A 21,634-nucleotide genomic window follows, 5' to 3' on the forward strand; every position below is an offset into this window, starting at 1 on the left:
TCAGTTATCAGAGGAATGTCATTACACAGGCAGCTCGAAGGGCCGTGGATACTTTACAGCCACGCTGACACACTTTTTCAAAGGGCTCCGCCGTGCGTCTGTGTTGTAATCGTACCTTGTAACCGTTGAGTGGTCTCTTCTGTCCATCCGTCTGTGTGTCTCTGCCTCTCTGCCCTCACACACTGTGTGTGTGTCCATACACCAGACTGATTGCTGTTGTACTAGTCTTTGAGAGAGTGTTATATGATGAATTTAAAGGCTAGTAAAAACCATAGGGATGAGCTAACAAACACTGTTGCTTGTCTAAACTTCAGAGCTAGCTAGTCTATCCCCCCCCTCCCGCCCTCCTCCCTGCCTTTTCCTGTGTTTTGGCCTCCCCAGCGAGCGGAAGCACTAATTCGAGCCACATTTCTCCCGGTGCTGTGGAGGAGTGTGGAGCAGCAGAGAGGAAGTAGAGATGCTGAAAGGAAGTTGAATCATTGTTGATCATCGTCTGTCTGTTTTTGGTCTTTCTGCCACTTGGTCTTTTGTCATGCCTCTCCTCTGTTTCTTCAAAGGTTGGCATGACAATCTGACCAAATAGTTATTATCAAAAAAATCTATTATGTTTTTCATAAAGCCATCCGCCCATCTTTTGTTTTCCTGTGTCTTCTGCCATTAAGCATTGCATAAGAGGAAGCGATGCATATGGCAGGCGTCGTTGAAGAGTAGCCAACGTCGTAAATGTGCTCGCAGATGAGGACAAAGTGTGGAAAACATCTACAGGACTAGGGATGGAGCTCGTTAAGGTTTTATTGATAACGATCACCTTATCGAGCAGGCTTATTGAGCCGGGTCCTTATCGAGCCCACTATCGAGCATTTGCTATTATTTTGTGGAAAGAACAGAACCTTATTTTTATTGGCCAGTTGTGAGAGTTTGTATGCCAATAAACAGTTCTAAGGTGTATACACATTACACATTACACACTTACACAGACACGCACACACTGAATTGGATTAATAATTTATGGCAACGGTAAGCACAACATGCGTTGGGTGGAAGAGGAGGATGGTTGTTCCGCTGCAGCAGCTGAAGCTCCCGTGTTGTTTCGACTCGGTGCAGACATGCAAAGGTATCGCATTTGGGTTTAATACAATGCATTATGGACTGATGTCTATGCATTGTCGAAATGCTCCCTTTCGTGCATGCAACAACTGTGGTAGGCTACATTATTGCATTTAGCTCCCCTCTTGTCTTTTCTTTGAATGTTACCAAACTTTTCACCCGTTTCACCATACTTCCACCACGGCAAACAATGACGAACCACGCAACCACCCGTCGCGTCCCAGCCCCCTTTATAGCGAGCGGCCCATGACGTCAGCCGCGGCTATACCCGATAAGAGGCTCGACAAGCCAAGCGCTTATTGATACTCGGGTCTCGATAAATGCAGAACCGACCCGATTTTCGGGCTCCATCCCTATACAGGACTGCTCCATTTGTCTGATGGACGGGGATAGCCTGCCGTCATTTGCTCGTCAGATATAGTTCAGTGTATGTGATTTCGACCCTGATATAAGCTAGTAAAGCTACCGGACGGTACAATAAGTTCAATTTGAAAGATGTTCCTTTTCCTTTGATAATGAATAAACAGGCTTGGAGTTATGTATTATGGATCGGTTTGCATGATGATAGCCATCATACACTGTGCAATCAGCCAATTAATAAGACAATCCTTTTGTTTTGAGGGTTCTTCTGCTAAGCACAGTATCTGAAGCGCTGTACATCAACAAAGCAAGATTCCAGAGCAGTAAAAACATCTGCAGTGCTCTGCCTCTCTCCTCTCTGCCTCTCCTTCATCACAGAGACTGATGCTTGAGTGCTTTTGATGTCTCAGACAGCTGAAGTTGAAAGAGACCTGTGCATTTCCCTTCTGCGTGGCTATCAGTCAGCCATGTTGGCACAACAGACCTTGATTGAACCTGCAGGGTTTTAGAAGAGGGGAAACCTCCACCAGTCTTATTTTTTTTTGTCAGCACACTTTGATTTAGTTCATCTGAAAAGTTTTAGTGTATTTTGGCGGGCCTTGATGGTGTCGTAATGGCTTTACACATAGCACGCACTTGGTTGTGTGCTATTTTCAGAGCACAACACCCGAGCGCAACCAAACATAAGACATCTTGTCTTATAGTTCTACTGGATTGTTTCTCCACTAGTCCCTCCCTAACAGTGTATTCTAGTTTTAGTCAACAAAATAGTTTAGCGACCTCCACCTCTGTGGAACACTCCGAACCGTGCACACATTCTGTTCACATCCTGTGTCTTCTCCAGGCGATCATAGTGGCATTCTGTGCGTATGCTCTGTGCTCAAGTGAATGCGTGTTGCCATATTGACTGCCATCTGGTTGTAGTATGTGTGTGGAACATGTGACACTGAGTTTTCAGAGGCCTGAAGGCACTTTCAGAGATGCATACATTAACCCCATGGACTCTATAGAGCGTCGCAGTCCCGCCCCCTACCATGAACCAGGAAATGAATCCCAATGCAAAAAATTGTGTTTGTTGTCATGATTTGTCACGACTCGAGTTGGCTTTGTCCGCGGCGTAAACGTCTTTAAATAAATACTTTCTGAAATGTCTATGAGGAAAATGAACGGAGAATCATTTCCTGGTCCATGGTAGGGGGCGGGACTGCGACGCTCTATACAGGGCATGTCATAATAGGCGAACATTCATCGAAAATAGCAGTGAGCTATTTGTTGATGGAATAAACAAACAAACAAGATAATCCATTTTGCTATTTCACGCACAAATGGTTGACTGTTGCTGAGTAATAATTGAAATGGCTCAGGTAATACAACACGACTAGAATATGACCAAGTGACTATTTTCAGGATATTATACATTGTCCGACCGTCAACTGTTAAGAGGAAAGCTAGATTTAAAACCGGGAAAGCATCTTTGTCATTTTAGATTTGAGCTATATCGTCTGTCGGGTAGAAATCTCATATGTCCAAAAGTATTACTTTTTAGCATTCAAGTTCAAAAGTAACAGGTTGACATGCCTAAAACACATTGCTTCATGCCACATTTTGAACTTGTGGATTTGCTACTTTTGATGCTTTTGTGTGACTGCATTATGATCAAGTAAGGCATTCATTTTCAAAAAACATATGGAGGTTTCTGTCTGACAGCGACGAGATATAGCAACATAGGTTTTTCAGAAAACTGTGGGTGTAGAAGACATTTTTGTAGAATCGGCTCCAGGTCTTAATGGGTTCATATCTAGGTTCCAAGTCAAAACCAGGAAAAAATGTATCTTTCCCCTCGAAAATACTAAGCGTTCCTATTTTGTAGTTGGTCTATTGGATGAGGGGATGTTCAGGCACTGTCAGACAGGCTGACGCGGGGACGGGGTGTTGTCGCCCACAGAGGAAGAGCCCTCCAAAGGAGGGAAGCGGAGGGGTCGAGAGAGGGCCCTGGCAGACAATGGACAGCCAGCCAGGACAGGGAGGCCAGCGTTGAAAACGAGAACCCCAGTTCCTGTCTCTCGCTGTGTAGTCCGAATAAACTCCCCCAGCACTTTCGTCTGCTCCCTGCTGGCTTACCTCCTCTTTTAAAAGAAAAAGTGAACTTGTTTGTCGCATAAACAAGTACAAGTATACAGTCAATTCTTTTTGTTTTGTTTTGTCAGTCTGTTTTCTTTTTTCCTCTTTCTGATTTACTGGCATTTGATGCAATAGCGCTTCCGTTGATCTCAGCATCCTCTTCTCAGGAAACTCGCAGGAAAGAGCGTTTGACGTGGAGAGAGAGGGGAGAGAGGGAAGCATTTCCAGTACACAATGAGTTCATTTTCCTTCTCCATTTTGAAAGGCTTCTTCCAAGTAGCTTGTGGCTTAGGCTAGCGCATGGCGTGTGTGAATGCACACACACACACACACACACACACAATGTTGTAGGTGGTGTTTAGGCCGTAGGTGGAGGGAAGTGTGGTGACAGAAAGACAGAATTGTCCTTCCTCTGCTCCGTAGGTAGAGTTAGCGGAACCAGACTCTCTGTCTAAGTATTGGCATCAAAATGTACTTCAAGTACCAAAAGTAGAAAGTACTCCTTATGCATAATGTCCCATTTCACAACTTTTCTAATCTTTTGAGAATGGCAGATCTAAAAGCTCACAATGTGACGCATTGTGAGCGTGTAGTTCGGCTATTTTCAAATAGCCGAAATGTATAGGGTTGAAGTGGTTAACACAATCAGTGCCGGAAGTCCTTCAAAATAGGAGCTCTGGGGTGCCGGAACAACATGGCCGCTTTTACTCGGAACGCGGCCTGTTCCACAGATTGAGGATCTATCCTCAACCTGTGTTTCTGCTATCGTCATATTTGTATTTTACACACTGCCAACTTGGTGTGAACTTCTCCTTTGCATCATCCAGTCATGTAGTACAGGGGTTCTCAACGTTTTTGCCCGGGGACCCCCGGAAATGCTTTGGCCATGTCTCGTCATTTGGAGGGAGTGAATTCCATAGATTTAGCAGTTTGACAAATGCTGTGACTGTTGAGCTTTCAGTGTTTTCCTTTGTCATACTTCTTTTTTTTCTCTATGTGCTTGGCAGTGGCCTAAGGCCGCGTTTCTTCACCCTAAGTTGCCATGGCACCTTCGGGTGCCATGTAAGGTGACTTGACACAATTAAGTCCAGAGGTAATATTTGGAATTTATCAATGTCACTTTGGCTTAACAACTTTGTCCTATTAGTACCAGTAAGACCCCCTGAGGACGCGAAGCGACCTCGCATCCCCCTGTGTGACGGCAGACTGCTGGGCGAGCGCTGGTGCTTTGGCATTCGGGGTCAGATCAACATATGGAATGACTTCTGTACTGGCCATATACAGTATGGAGCGTGTCTTGAGTGTACAGGGTTTGATGAGGTCATATCAACATATGGAATGTCAGAACAGGAAGGACGGGTGGGGAAGTATCAACAACAGGTCAGCTACATATATGGAGATCTAAGGGTTTGAGGTCAGATGTAGAGTTGCTGGCTGGCTCCATATATGCAGATCTAGGTGATGATCCAGTCTTCTCCATGTATGATTATCCAGCGTTGGATTAGGTCAGTGTCGTGATCTTCATATATATATATATATATATATATATATATATATATAGATGTCCATATATGGTGTCATGACGTGTCACGAGGCGTGACCATATATGGAGGCATGATGTCATGAGGCGTGACCATATATGGAGGCATGATGTCATGAGGCGTGACCATATATGGAGGTGTGATGTCACGAGGCGTGACCATATATGGAGGCTTAACTAACAATGATATGCAGGTTTTCATGGTAAGTGCGACCTACAGTCGCAATGACAGACGTAAGTCACACTTTACTTGGTGCTTTCTTTTTCAGCCTACAGTACACCAAGTCTATTCACCATAAATAGCAGATCTATCTAACGCCAGGGCTCCACCGGACGCGTTGCGTCTCCGGTTCAATTTTAATGCACACGTTAATGTCACGCAACGCGGGCAGTGGAGCCACCCTTCATTGATTAAAAAGGGAACATTCCCTGACGGTGACGGTGACGGAGACGCGACGCTGACGCGCCCGGTGGAGCCCCGGTGTAAGATCACAACACGTCACGTTGTGACACGTTGTGAGCTTGTGGATTGGCTATTTTTGGCGACCCCCCCAGAATAGGGATTCTGTGTTTCAAGTGGTTTAACTGAAAAACGTCTCTTTTCAATCTGTCCTAAAGGAAACAAATATTCTCTCAAGTTTCCCTTGTGACGTACTGTATCTTAAAGGAAAGATTCACATATTTACTTAGCATAATATGACCTGACCTGAGGTTCTAAAAATGAACAATGTCATTCAGAGGTGCATTGGATGATACATTATTTATAGGGGTGACTTGAGGCAAAACTGTTTGAGAACCACTACCCTAAGGTACACCAGAAGTGTAAGCTTTGAAAGTGAGCTTGGTTTGTTGGTTTCAGGATAATAGGACAAGCAACTTATTTATATTATAATTTGCAGTATCTTGCTTAATCTCCCCATTGATTTATATTTCATGGTCAGACAGGTCTCAAAGTCACACTTTTAAGCACACAAATAATGACAGCAAAGTGGATCGATTATGCCAATGTATAACATTACATAACCCGGTTCAATAGTTAACATAACTGTCTTTATTTTACCTATTTTAATTCGGGAGAAGATCCGGAACGTATGCGTCCATCTTGTTTACGTTCATTTGTGTGCTAAAAGTCAGACGTCACCTGTTTCACCATGCAGTTTTAAGTCAATGAGTATATTCATTTAACATAACTCATCAACACATAATCTATCTACGATTGATTAAAGTTGTCACTGATCAGTAAGGACACTTGATCCAAAACATCTGTTGGCTGGCTGGGGACCCCAGAGAAACGTTTGCTGTTTCTTCATAACTTGGGAGTGTGTAACCCTATCCCAACGGGGTAGAGGTTCACACCCCTCAAATATTAAGTAAGAGCAAGATGGCCGACTTTGATAAGGAATGCAAATCGTCCATTCCCCTTTGCAGGGAGCCAATGTAGCAGTTTGGAGTTCCATGCTTGCTTAATGCAAAGCGTTCATTTGACTGCGTCAGGAAGCATCGAGTCAATTCCAGCGATAGCACGTGCGATAATAGCAGCACCCTGATGTCACCTGACCAGGAAGCCCAAGTTTAGATGTACCCAATTTAAGCTAAAAGAGGTTGTTTTCATGCGGAGCTCACCTCTGAACTTTTGTTTGGAGCTAACTAGGTCATTTCATTTCCAACTGTGCTGCATGTATCCTGGAGCTTGCACCTGCACCTTCTAACTCTCATTTATTTCCTTCCCCACTTGCATTCCATTGGCCTCATAGCATAATTGCCTACGTCATATTAAGATTTTCAGATTAAAAAAAGAAGAAATTAAAAATCACATCTGCATAAGTCATCTATTTGACTTAGGCAATCATGAGGGGAAAAATAATTCTTTGCTTGAATGCAAAAATAATTTCTGCTTAAGTCAAAAAGTTGACTTTAAAATAACTTTGGCAGAACGTTTTGTAATGTAACAAGCGTTCTGATAGGCTGAGGACAGGGATAAAGGTTAATTTGACCAAAAAAATTACTTGGGCAATCATGCTGGGTCCTTTTTTGTTTGTTTGTTTTTTGTGTTCGATCAATCTCATTTTGGAATTTCTATCCTTTCTTTGCCCTCATCTCACATTGAAGGGTGGCTGAAATGAAGGCAAGTTATGTTGGCAGACATCAGCTAATTCAGCTTTTATCAAAGAGATTCTTAAAATAACTTTTGTAGGTTTCCTTCTCCCATCGGGTTTCATTGTATGGATCGATTTCCCACCCAATTCCATTTTTGTTTTTTTTGTTCCTTTGTCTGATTTGACGTTGGCCTCTGTTAAGCAGGGATGATGGCATAACATAACTAGACGTAGCCATAGACAGCAGTCCTAACTCTATGTCTGGAGGCTGTAGTTATGCGACTAATGATAGGGTCTACCTGGAAGCACTTTGACTCTGAACTTGCAGCTCTACCATGAAATTTGCCTCGACTGTGTTGTTGAGTCACAGGCAACCTTTCAGCGACAATTTATCTGCGGTGAAGAAGATCTAGTGTGGCGTCATTACATTAGTCATGTTCTTGCTGCTCAGAAAACACACACACACACACACATACAGTACACACGACACACACTGGACACACTGTATGCACGCATCATTCTCTCAGGACTGTCCCTGTGGACTACACCCTGCCTTCCTGTGTAATTTCACCAAGCTGATTTTTGATTATGCAAGCAACAGCCTTTGCGAACGTAATCAGAAATAAAGAGTCGCTGCTTTCATCTGCTCTTTGTGTCTGCTATCGAAGTCTGCCTCTAGTCTTAGCTATGTCTGGTCTGCTGCTGTTGGCCTACTGGGCTACTACGTCAAATAGTTATTTGGTGACCGCCCACAGGTTTGTGCTGACAGAAATGTGATCGATGCATGTAGGTATTACTTTTAGAGATGTAGCTATACCATCATCTTTACCAGTGGTTCTCAAAGTGGGGTCCAGGGACTATCTGGGTTCGTTCAGGGAGTTCCAAATGGACCCTTACAGGTGTGTAACTCTGAGAGTGTACAAATGAACCCTTTAGGTTCCATTATCCAAAAGTAGCCTACGGTATGTTTTATGAAATGAAATGAAATGAAATGAAATGAAATGAAATGAAATGAAATCTATATTTACCCAGGGTATCTGGGCTAAGCTCAAGAACTTGTTTCCAGCCAGGCCCTGCTCATAGAACACATTTCATCGTAGTGGTTGATGCCTTGTTCAAGGGCATTTCAGCGGTGGTAATTTTAACGTGTCGGACGGCTGGTTCGAACTGGGAACCTTCCGGTATCTAGACCGCGCCGCTATCCGTTCGGCCACCGCTGCCACTTATGATGCCACTTATGATGGCCTGTGACTGTGGTTGCTCAAGCCTTCAGTCTGTGCCATTCCAATACCACATCATTTGTCACATTTAGTAATTTTCTTTAATGCTTCAGTTGTTTTATACTCTTAAGGGCCTTGCAAACGTGAAGTGAGGAACGCAGGCGTTGTTGCCTGGATCAACACAGGTCTCCTCCAGGTCTGTTGGGGCGGCAGTGGCTCAGGGGTAGAGTGCCTGGATGGGAACCGCAAGGTTGCCAGTTCAAACCCGGGCTCCCCCAGAGTTACTGTCGAAGTGTCCTTGAACAAGACACTGAACCCCTTATTGCTCCCGATGTGCTAGTTGGTGCCTTGCATGGTTTCCGCTGCCATCGGTGTATGAATGGGTGAATGTAATGCACAATCTCTGTAAAGCGCCTTGGATAAAGGCGCTATATAAATGCACCATTTACCATTTGTTGAAGAGGGGCACAACAACGCAACTGCTAAACAGAATCCAGGTATGGTTAGTCGAGGGCGTGTGCACGTAACGAGCACGCGCGCAACAAATTCCCGGGACCGTGCTCACGTAAATACGCTAGCGTTGTCGCACCGCGACTTCTCCGAGCAAAAACACAAGTCTCATTGAAAATGAACTATAGGCGCGTTTTATCACTCCCCGTTTGCAAGGCCCTTAACTGTACTGTGCATTATTATTTTACTGACTTGTAGCTGCACTTTAACAATTATTAATAGCATTTTGATTAATTCCTAGATCAGCGGTTCTCCAAACGTTTTATTTCAAGGACACCCATAACTCTGAGTGGTTAAATGTGTCCATTTGTACACTCTGAGTTACAGACCTGTAATTGGAGCATTATTATATGTATTCGGAACCACCTGAAGGAACCCAGATAGTCCCTGGACCCCACTTTGAGAACCATTGTCCTAGATTTGTTTCAATTAGACATTTGTATCGGAGCGGTACTCGGTATCGATCGATACGCCAAGTTATGGGTATCAGAATTGAAGAAATGGTATCGTTACATCTCTAGTTATTAATTCAACTTTTAAAATGTAAAACTGGACCCTCTGGATTTTGCTGAGTCTCCTCTTGGAAAGTGGGCAGCCCTGGTGTTGTCACTGTGCTATCTACAGTATGCATGTACTGTATGCGTTTCATATGCTGGTTAACCCGCCAGGCTGCCAAGAGGGAAATTCCTGTCCAGTATGAGTATGACCACAAGCATGCTAAAGCTAGGCTTCAGGGCTCTGTAGCTCGAGGAGAGGCCAGTGGGCCTCAGTAATCCCCCTTCTATCTAGGTTGGTCACAGAGCAGAGCTGGTGTGACTAGGCACAATCCTACATAGTGTAGAATTGTGCAACTATAAGACAAACCTTTGGTCACTGTCAACACGTGTGTGTGTGTGTGTGTGTGTGTGTGTGTGTGTGTGTGTGTGTGTGTGTGTGTGTGTGTGTGTGTGTGTGTGTGTGTGTGTGTGTGTGTGTGTGTGTGTGTGTGTGTGTGTGTGTGTGTGTGTGTGTGTGTGTGTGTGTGTGTGTGTGTGTGTGTGTGTGTGTGTGTGTGTGTGTGTGTGTACCTCTTTCATCGTCTGACATTTGGACAAAGAGCAAAAAGACAAACTAGTCCTTTGCTAAACCGCTGTTGATGCAGTGTTGATAAATATGCCCTTTGCATAATCAACACACTTATCAACTCAGTCGTGTTAACGCGGAGCTGGGAGGGTAAAGAAGAGGGAACGAAACAGGAGAGAGATTAAGGACCGGGTGGAGAATGTGTGAGACAGGAGACAGAGCAATGGAAAGGAGGGAGAGAGTGTTGGCAGTAGGAAAGGGGAGAGCTGCGGTGTGGGGCCAGAGCCGCTCAGGCTGGTGGAGAGATGTCAGGGCAACCGAGGTGATTAACACAATGGGATTAGTGCCACAGAAATGTGACTGGCCCCTTTTTTGCCTGCAAAGTCAGAGGTGAGGCAGCTAGTTTACTCACAGCTGGACTGGAGTGCAGAGGAGCTAGCTAGATTGTTAGCAAGCAACAAGAAGGAGGGATATGTAATTACAGTACGTGCTGTCAGTGGGTTCTTGGCTGTTTCGCGATACAGTTGAGTGAATGTTCCAGTACTTTAGTAACATCGTAAACACACTTTTTTTCCCTTCGTTTTCTGCAAAAACAACTCACACTATTTGGCATAATAGAGCGTCGCAGTCCCGCCCCCTACCATGGACCAGGAAATGAAACCCAATGCATTTTTCCCATAGACATTTCTTAAAGTATTTATTTAAAGACGGTTACGCCGCGGACAAAGCCAACTCGAGTCGTGACAACTCATGACAACACAAACAATATTTTGGACCAAACAAATAATTACAAAGAAGAAAAACAACAAAAAAAGTGTTGTAACCTGCCGTTTCTTTCTTCTTTCTAATTATTTGTTCGGCCCAAAAAAATGTGTTTGTTGTCATGATTTGTCACGACTCGAGTTGGCTTTGTCCGCGGCGTAAACGTCTTTAAATAAATACTTTCTGAAATGTGTCTGAGGAAAATGAACGGAGAATCATTTCCTGGTCCAGGGTAGGAGGCGGGACTGCGACGCTCTATAGTTCACTGAGCCTACCTAAACAGAATTGATGTCGTCAAACAATTTAATTTCATTGTTGTCTTTTCATTTGTTTTGCTAGAATCAGTGTTTGTGTTATAATTTCTCCATCTTTGTTTCTGATTCCTGTTTCCCTAAAGGTGTATGATACTGGCCATCTCGGCGCCGTACCAGACGAAAATATTTTCGTTGTGAGAGTCTTCAGTTGATGCTATTCATATCTCAGGATGTTGTAGCATGTAGACTCAGGGCCCTATCTTTCCCCTTATCCTTAAACTTCTTTACCATTTTTTACTATTTTGGAAAACATTTTAAAATAGTTCAAATAGCCAATCTACAAGCTCAAAATGTGTTGATAGATCGGCTATTTTAAAATGTTTTTAAAAATAGTAAAATATGGCTAATAAGTTTAGAAATGAGGGGTAAGGCGGCGCGCAAGATTTGTCCCATGAACTTGAACACACTGTGAATTTGTGAAGTCATTATTTCACATTGCATTGTGACATTTTAGCTGGCCAAACTCATGCACCCTAGTTTTGCACACTGTGGCTGTCTAGATGTCTGCATGATGTTAAAAAGAAATATATAGTAGTTTGAAGTAGTTTATCCTTTCAGGGTTTTTTTTACCTTGTTCATAGGCCTATGTCAGGAAACGTTTTAATCTCATTCAATATCCTTTCAATATCCTTTCCACCCCTGAGCATGATGTAAGAGCCAAATGACCAACGTGTGCATATGGTCTATTGCCATTTCATTTCTTTAGACGCTCGACCTAATCCCCAGGAATGCTTTGGGAAGGCGTGGGGGTTAAAGGCCTCTAGGTACTGTAATGTGGTGAGGGAGTGATAATAAGGTCGACTCTACTCGCCCACTCAACCCTCCCTGTATTTCAACACAACCTCTAATGCTTATTATTGCTGCCTGCTATATTCAAAGGTCTTGTGTGTGTGTGTGTGTGTGTGTGTGTGTGTGTGTGTGTGTGTGTGTGTGTGTGTGTGTGTGTGTGTGTGTGTGTGTGTGTGTGTGTGTGTGTGTGTGTGTGTGTGTGTGTGTGTGTGTGTGTGTGTGGGGGGGGGGGGGATAATAGCGTGATGATGAGAGTTGTTGTTTCACAACAGTGTACAGATGACACAAGTCAAGCAATAAATGCTGAAATTCGTGCAATGTGCTTAGGAGTAGTATTGGCTCCGATTTTCTTCTGACTTTCCTCCGATATCGGCATGTTTACTCACTACTTTACTGTAGCTTTGATATCGATACATGTTGCAGATGCCAGAAAAAAATCATTATTTGTACCAGCCCTTACGCCTTAGTTATTACTGAGCCAGACAGACACTTTAGGCCAGTATAGGTGAGGCTATATCTTTCCATGTACAGTATGCAGTGTCCAACGTACAGTGTCAGGCATTTGTTTGTCCTTTACTAATAAAACATTTTTAAGCTATGGACCAACACTGGTGAGCTGAGCAGCCTTATTGTCACATCACAGGCTTACAGAAGTAAATAAAAAAACAAAAAAAGTCGGTGAAATTTGTTTGTTAATGCCAAAGAACTAAATAGTTCATAGGGCTAAATTGCTTTCTTGTATTCCATAGCGCAGGTATAAAATCTTTGTGTACAGCTTCATCAGGGCTTGTGTCTTCTTTTTATAACAAACTCATCATTTGGACCTATTTGTAGATCCCCTTAATTACATAAAGCTTCAGGCTATATATATTGAGCATAGTATTTAACAGTTTCTGGGTAGCACAATGTCCTGGGTTCATTTCTGGCCAATCTGGCCAAAGTAGCACGGCTTGGGTAGCGTAAGACATGCAGTAAGTACTGTGAGCTGATGTTAGGTAGGTGTTGCACTCCACCTCAGCAAACCATCTCCCAGGGGTCTAGTGCAGCCCCGGGGGGAGGGGATGGGGGGTTTCCAGATGACAGTAAAGTGACAATTGAAGGACTTTTAAGACCTTTTTAATACCCCAAAAAAATGAAATGGAAAAAAAGACCATTACTGCATCAAAAGTAATCAACAAACTGGTAAAATTTTGGCCAGATTGGTCAAATACCGGTAAAAGAGGCAGAAATTGTGAAAATAGCCGATTTACCTGCTCATTACACCTCACGTTGCGAGCTTGTAGATCTGCTATTTTCACAAATTCAATATTTATCTGTATAATGCCTCAACTCCTACAATTCCAAGTGCTTGTCGGGGTGGGGGGGTCCCCAGTTCAAATATGATTATTTTGTGGGGTCACGGCCTGAAAAGTTTGAGAACTACTGGTCTAGTGCATTGAAACGGAGATAGACGCCCGCATTCTCGGCTGATGGTACTGACAATAAGCCTCTCCAACCTACATACTTAGATGTTTTGCTGTGGTTCATTTCATTCCATTCTCTGACTGTAAAAGCACCATGACGAACACACTGTGTCCCTCTGTGTTTTTTCTCTCTAGGAATCGGAAAGGTGAAGAGCAGAAAGGCGGGGATGAGGGAGACGGCCTCCAATGCTGACGCGGACATGTACGCGGACAACGGCGAGCGGCTGTACGACCTCAACCTGCCCGCCCTGGTCAAGTTCAGCTACACTGCAGAGCGCGAGGACGAGCTGTCGCTGGTGAAAGGCACGCGGGTGGTGGTGATGGAGAAGTGCAGTGACGGCTGGTGGCGCGGCAGCTACACCGGCCGGTGCGGCTGGTTCCCCTCCAACTACGTCACGGAGGACATGGACGGGACGGCGGGGGGCGGCGTGGGCGGAATGGGCGACCCAACGGGCTCGCTAACGGAGAAGCTGTTCACGGTGGCGAACAGCGCCGCGAACGGCAACCGGGTGCTGCACACGGTGCAGGCGCTCTATCCGTTCAACTCGGGCAACGACGAGGAGCTGAACTTTGAGAAGGGCGAGGTGATGGACGTTGTGGAGAAGCCCGAGAACGACCCCGAGTGGTGGAAGTGCCGCAAGGCGGACGGGCAGCTGGGCTTGGTGCCCAAGAACTACGTCACGGTGATGGACTCCACCTCCACCCCCCACAATCCCTTGGCAGCGCCCGCCGGGCCGCCCACGCCTGACTGTGACTACATCTCGCCGTCGACCGTCGGGCGCTTCGCGGGGAAGGAGTGGTACTACGGCAAGGTGACGCGCCACCAGGCCGAGGTGGCCCTCAACCAGCGAGGCTCCGAGGGAGACTTCCTCATCCGTGACAGCGAGTCATCGGTCAGTACCAGTAGCCAACGCAATGTCATGTCTGGTTATTTATTGATTGATTTGAGATTAGAGTAAAATCAACACTCATGCAGTGCATATGTACTGTACCATCTGTTTACCTTGTGTGCCTCTAACAATTGCTTTAATTATTAACTTGAAGGCTAATGTTCAACTTTTTCCTCTCTCCTCCCTCACTGTGTTGCAGCCAAACGACTTCTCCATCTCCCTGAAAGCGCAGGGCAAGAACAAGCATTTCAAAGTGCAGCTGAAGGAAAGCCTCTACTGCATCGGACAGCGCAAGTTCAACTCTATGGAGGAGCTGGTGGAACACTACAAAAAGGCCCCCATCTTCACCAGCGAGCAGGGGGACAAACTGTACCTGATCAAGGCGCTTGCCTCCTCCTGATCTCTCTCACTTACAGACATAAGACACTCGCACACATGCGCGCGCGCACACACACACACACACACAAACATTAACTTGTGCACACAAACTACACACACAAGGACACACACTAACATTCAAAACTCAAAACACCTGAAGACTTAATATCAGGACGTATGTGCTGGAAATTGTGAGCATTCCAAGAGGAGACCGGGGAGAAAGTAAACCGAGAGAGAAAGAGAAACGGATGGAGGGAGATAAAAGACTTTGGACTCCCGAGAGAGTGGACTACAGACCTCTTGGTCGGCCGTTCTAAGATATCCAGATGTGTTTAGGTCATAGGCAATGCCATGTATTTCCACCTTGACACCTATTAGATCTACATTTAGTTTTCTTTTTTTGTTGTTGTTGATAATATATATTCTTTTTAACAGTTTCTTTTTAAAAAATGTGATGATTTGATTTTTAACTCTATCCCGCACTCGACAACAACAGAATGAAGCGTCTTCAGATGATGGACGTCTGCAAATACAGAGTTTAGCCTGAAGTTCTTTACATTTCAACTCATTTTTTTGTGTTTGTCTGTCTTAACTCATTCTTCATAAAATGCTATGGTGTGGACACAATATTCCACAGCTTTTGCTAACTGCTAATCATGAATAAAAATAAGTGACCAAAGTATATTTATTGGAAGAATTTATTTGTTCACTCTGCGGTGGATTTGCTTTTGACGATGATCCAATGATTACAGGTGAGAAATATGATTCTGTGTATGATGTCTTGTACCATGAACTATAGTATGTCGTTTTTTCATGATTTTCACATTTTTTTGAAATCCTCCAAAATCATGATAAACAACATACGATTAACATCCGAAACCATGAACTATGTCCTTTTTTCACATTTTTAAAATCCCCAGTGTCTGCCCAGTGTCCCCCCCCAGTGCCTCCCCAGTGTCCCCCCGGTGCCTCCCCAGTGCCTCTCTATCTATTTAAAGGTAGCATATACTTGTATAGACATACTCATACTGTGCACAAATGTATTACATAAATCTTTGTTTTTGAACACAATGCATTTTGAGAACCCACAAATGTTTGTGCTTCGCACGCACGCTGTGTGGCCCCCCACACACAATCATCCCACAGTTGTGGCCCCCGACCTAATCTAGTTGAATACCCCTGCTATAGATGTAAGCACAAGTGAGAAGACTTGCTGGGCCATGGTGCCGGCTGCAGGTCATCAGCCGGGAGCCACCCTTTACAGATGTTTCGCTCCTTTAATCCCGGAACATCTCTGGGTGGTGGAGCAGCGACAGGGACCTCTCCCTGCCGCCCTCTGCAGCCAGCGGAAGGATCCTTGTTCTCCCCACACTCTGTCCCCTGTGTTATTGCTTTTGTGGTTGTGGAATGAGTCCCAATGAGTCATGATATGTATTTTTTTCATGTTTTTCAATTCTTTTTAAATACTCCAAAATCGTAAACGACATACTACTACTGTATGCTGTGTGTCTTCCGAAGTGTCCCCCCAGTGCCTCCCCAGTGTCCCCCCAGTGCCCCCCAGTGTCCCCCCAGTGCCTCTCCAGTGCCTCCCCACTCCCCAGTGTCCCCCCAGTGCCTCCCCACTGTCCCCAGTGCTTCTCCATCTATTTAAAGGTAGCATATACTTGTATAGACATACTCATACTGTGCACAAATGTATTACATAAATCTTTGTTTTTGAACACAAAATGCATTTTGAGAACCCACAAATGTTTGTGCTTTGCACGCACGCTGTGTGGCCCCCCACACACAATCATCCCACAGTTGTGGCCCCCGGCCTAATCTAGTTGAATACCCCTGCTATAGATGTAAGCACAAGTGAGAAGACTTGCTGGGCCATGGTGCCGGCTGCAGGTCATCAGCCGGGAGCCACCCTTTACAGATGTTTCGCTCCTTTAATCCCGGAACATCTCTGGGTGGTGGAGCAGCGACAGGGACCTCTCCCTGCCGCCCTCTGCAGCCAGCGGAAGGATCCTTGTTCTCCCCACACTCTGTCCCCTGTGTTATTGCTTTTGTGGTTGTGGAATGAGTCCCAATGAGTCATGATATGTCTTTTTTTCATGTTTTTCTTTTTTTTTTTAAATACTCCAAAATCGTAAACGACATACTACTACTGTATACTGTGTGTCTTCCGAAGTGTCCCCCCAGTGCCTCCCCAGTGTCCCCCCAGTGCCCCCCAGTGTCCCCCCAGTGCCTCTCCAGTGCCTCCCCACTCCCCAGTGTCCCCCCAGTGCCTCCCCACTGTCCCCAGTGCTTCTCCATCTATTTAAAGGTAGCATATACTTGTATAGACATACTCATACTGTGCACAAATGTATTACATAAATCTTTGTTTTTGAACACAAAATGCATTTTGAGAACCCACAAATGTTTGTGCTTTGCACGCACGCTGTGTGGCCCCCCACACACAATCATCCCACAGTTGTGGCCCCCGGCCTAATCTAGTTGAATACCCCTGCTATAGATGTAAGCACAAGTGAGAAGACTTGCTGGGCCATGGTGCCGGCTGCAGGTCATCAGCCGGGAGCCACCCTTTACAGATGTTTCGCTCCTTTAATCCCGGAACATCTCTGGGTGGTGGAGCAGCGACAGGGACCTCTCCCTGCCGCCCTCTGCAGCCAGCGGAAGGATCCTTGTTCTCCCCACACTCTGTCCCCTGTGTTATTGCTTTTGTGGTTGTGGAATGAGTCCCAATGAGTCATGATATGTCTTTTTTTCATGTTTTTCTTTTTTTTTTTAAATACTCCAAAATCGTAAACGACATACTACTACTGTATACTGTGTGTCTTCCGAAGTGTCCCCCCAGTGCCTCCCCAGTGTCCCCCCAGTGCCCCCCAGTGTCCCCCCAGTGTCCCCCCCAGTGCCTCCCCACTCCCCAGTGTCCCCCCAGTGCCTCCCCACTGTCCCCAGTGCTTCTCCATCTATTTAAAGGTAGCATATACTTGTATAGACATACTCATACTGTGCACAAATGTATTTGTAAATCTTTGTGTTCGAACACAAAATGCATTTTGAGAACCCACAATTTTTTGCGCTTTGCGCGCACGCTGTGCGGCCCCAACACACAATCATTCCGCAGTTGTGGCCAGTGCCTCCCCAGTGTCTGCCCAGTTTCCCCCCAGTGCCTCCCCAGTGTCCCTCCAGTGCCTCCCCAGTGTCTCCCCTGTGTCCCCCGAGTGCCTCCCCAGTGCCTCTCCAGTGTCTCCCCTGTGTCCCCCCAGTGCCTCCCCAGGGCCTCTCCAGTGCCTCCCCACTCCCCAGTGCCTCCCCACTCCCCAGCGCCTCCCCAGTGTCTGCCCTGTGCAGCACCTTTGGTAAATCCAAAGCATGCACCTTTGGTAAATCCAACGCACCTTTGGTAAATCCAACGCACCTTTGGTAATTCCAAAGCACCTTTGGTAAATCCAAAGCACCTTTGGTAAATCCAACGCACCTTTGGTAAATCCAACGCACCATTGGTAAATCCAAAGCACCTTTGGTAAATCCAACGCACCTTTGGTAAATCCAACGCACCTTTGGTAAATCCAACGCACCTTTGGTAAATCCAAAGCACCTTTGGTAAATCCAACGCACCTTTGGTAAATCCAAAGCACCTTTGGTAAATCCAACGCACCTTTGGTAAATCCAACGCACCTTTGGTAAATCCAAAGCACCTTTGGTAAATCCAACGCACCTTTGGTAAATCCAAAGCACCTTTGGTAAATCCAACGCACCTTTGGTAAATCCAATTATCCAACGCACCTTTGGTAAATCCAACGCACTTTTGGTAACTTTGGTAAATCCAACGCACCTTTGGTAAATCCAAAGCACCTTTGGTAAATCCAAAGCACCTTTGGTAAATCCCCAGTGCCTTTCCATCTATTTTAAGGTAGCATACTTGTATAGACATACTCATACTCATACTGTGCACAAATGTATTACATAAATCTTTGTGTCAATCAATCAATCAACCCACAATTTTTTGCGCTTCGCACGCACACTGTGCGGCCCCCCCACACACAATCATTCCACAGTTGTGGCCCCCGGCCTAATCTAATTGAATACCCCTGCTATAGTATGTCTTCCGAAAACATGAACTATAGTATGTCCTTTTTTGATGAATTTCACTTTTTTTTTTTAAATCCTCCAAAATTATGAAAAACGACTATAGTATGTCTTCCAAAACCATGTACTATAATATTATATGGCCTTTTTCATGCTTTTCACATTTTTTTAAATCCTCCAAAATCTCCAAAAACGATATACTATAGTATGCCTGCCCAGTGCCTCCCCAGTTCCCCCCAGTGCCTCCCCAGTTCCCCCCAGTGCCTCCCCAGTGTCCCCCCAGTGCCTCCCCAGTGTCCCCCCAGTGCCTCCCCAGTGCCTCCCCAGTGTCCCCCAAGTGTCCCCCCAGTGCCCCCCCAGAACAAACGACCTGCTATAGTTCATGGTTTCGGAAGACATACTATAGTCTGTCGTTGTCTCCACCAGGCCGAAGGCATGGGGAGAGACTATGTTTTGCACTCCGTCCGTCCGTCCGTCCGTCCGTCTGTGATCAGCTAATCTCTGGCACCGTTAACCCGGTCGATGCCAAATTTTGCACACACACTCCCTGGATGCCAACGATGAACCTCTGCCCCAAAACTTCCAGAACGGCCTGTTATAGCGCCACCAGGAGGCCGCTTTGTGCAAAACAAGTTTTTGGACAGTACACCTACAGATTTTGTCCAAACATCACGCAAATTGGTACACAGTCTCTCTAGAGCCATTCAACGAAACGGGTCTTTCAGATTTCTCAGACTCCATCCTGATTGGCTAAGATTGGCTTCCAAAGCAAGCAGGAGTGTTCAGTTTCAAACAAAATGCTGCAAATCATGAACACATCGTGTGATTTCCGTGAAATTGTGCACGCACATTCCCACTAGGCCGAGGAAGAAATGCCACATGAACATTTTCAACTCAGCCTCATGGTGGCGCTATAACTGGCAGAAAAGTGTTTTACCTCGAACTGCACGGATCTGTGGATAACTTTATATGCCAACTCCCTAGAGGCCAAGGAAAAACCTTTGCCTGGAATTCTTCACATCTGCTCTTTATAGCGCCACCAGGAGGCCGACATATGTAAAACACATTTTCTAATATTACTCCTTCAGATTGTATCCAAATTTCACGCAAATCGGTACACATGCTCTCCATAGTCATGTGATCAAGACGGGTTTGTTTGATTTCTCATAATCCACCCTCATTGGCTACGATTGGCTTCTAAACTTTTCAGGAGTAGCCGTTTTGTACAAATCGCCACAACTACTCAACACAGCGTCCGATTGTGGTGAAACTGTGCATGCATATTCCCACTAGGCTTTGGAAGAAATGCCACTTGACAGTTTTCAAATCAGCCTCATGGTGGCGCTACAACAGGCCAAGCCACGTCACACAAACGTACGCATGTACGCACGCGCACACGCACACGCACACGCACACACATGTTTATATTGCTCCTAAACATTTTGCCAAACATCACACTCACACTCCTATCCTCCTGGTGGAGACCTGTGTTTTTCATGATTTTGGAGGATTAAAAAAAAACTTAAAATCATGAAAAAACGACATGCTATGGTTTCGGAAGGCATACTATAGTCTGTCCCCCCAGTGTCCCCCATTGTCCCCCCAGTGCCTCCCCAGTGCCCCCCCGTGCCACCCCAGTGACCCCCAGTGCCCCCCAGTGCCCCACCCCCATAAAAAACGACATGCTATACTATAGTCTGTCCCCCCAGTGCCTCCCCATTGTCCCCCCCAGTGCCTCCCCAGTGTCCCCACAGTGCCCCCCCCCCCCCCCAGTGTCCCCCCCAGCCCAATAAGGCTAAATAAACCAAAATCCTAAAACAATAGGGTAAACTTAAACTCAGGGATAAACTGGAGAAAATCTAAGAGTGGTTAGATCAGGCTTCCTTCAAATACATGGCGAATGCACTCATTCCTTGCACTGTACTTACATAATGTTGCGACCGAAGTGCACTAAGTACAGTGCACTGAAGTCCCAGTTGTCTCCCAGTGCCCCCCCAGTGTCCCCCCAGTGCCCTCCCAGTGTCCACCCAGTGCCCCCCCAGTGCCCCCCCAGAAAAAAAGACATGCTATAGTTCATAGTTCAAAACTGTGATTGGTTACAGAGAACATGGTGAACATGGTGGCTCCCTCTGTTAGCACACTGTCTGTGTATATGATCCTCAGGGCGTGGGTTCAAATCCAGACAAGGCTTGTGTCGGTTTTTTTTATCCTCCAAAATCATGAAAAACAGACATATAGTATGTCTTCCAAAGACGAAAATCACTCTGATTTTCGGACGGCATACTATGCCGTTTTTCATCATTTTTGAGGATTTGAAAAAAAGACCGAGATAGGTCTCGGAGTGATTTTCGTTTTTTTTCCAAATACTCGTTTTTCATCATTTTTGACCATGGGCTATAGCCCATGGTCTCGGACGGCATACTATAGCATGCCGCTTTTCATCATTTTTGAGGATTTGAAAAAAAGACGAAAGTCACTCCGAGACCATGGACTATAGCCCATGGTCTCGGAGTGATTTTCGTCTTTTTCTCAAATCCTTTTTTTCATCATTTTTGACCATGGGCTCAACGGACGGCTATATAGCCCATGGTCTATGGTAATGGGCTATAGCCCATGCATGGTCTCGGACGGCATACTATAGCATGCCGTTTTTCATCATTTTTGAAGATTTGAAAAAAAGACGAAAATCACTCCGAGACCATGGACTAGCCCATGGTCTCGGAGTGATTTTCGACTTTTTTTCAAATCCTCGTTTTTCATCATTTTTGACCATGGGCTACAGCCCATCTCAGACGGCATACTATAGCACGCCGTTTTTCATCATTTTTGAGGATTTGAAAAAAGACAAAAATCACTTCGAGACCATGGACTATAGCCCATGGTCTTGGAGTCTAAGAAGACTGGTTCCTCACCCTTGCTTCACTGAGGAACCATAGGCT

At 45.4% G+C, this 21,634-nt stretch overlaps 1 protein-coding gene across 2 annotated transcripts in view; it reads left to right on the forward strand.

Moving 5' to 3' along the window:
* Positions 1 to 15,294, forward strand: part of nck1b (NCK adaptor protein 1b) — a 44,562-nt gene extending 29,268 nt beyond the window's left edge. For both annotated transcript variants that reach the window (XM_079490340.1, XM_079490341.1), the window contains 2 exons: positions 13,480 to 14,237; positions 14,434 to 15,294. In XM_079490340.1, the coding sequence (XP_079346466.1) occupies positions 13,480 to 14,237; positions 14,434 to 14,634 (959 nt within the window). In that variant the 3' untranslated portion in view covers positions 14,635 to 15,294. The remainder of the gene's footprint in view (positions 1 to 13,479; positions 14,238 to 14,433) is intronic.
* The last annotated feature ends 6,340 nt before the right edge of the window (positions 15,295 to 21,634 follow it).

This window comes from Electrona antarctica (genome assembly GCF_951216825.1).
Source record: "Electrona antarctica genome assembly, chromosome: 20".
In the NCBI taxonomy this organism is placed as follows: domain Eukaryota; kingdom Metazoa; phylum Chordata; class Actinopteri; order Myctophiformes; family Myctophidae; genus Electrona; species Electrona antarctica.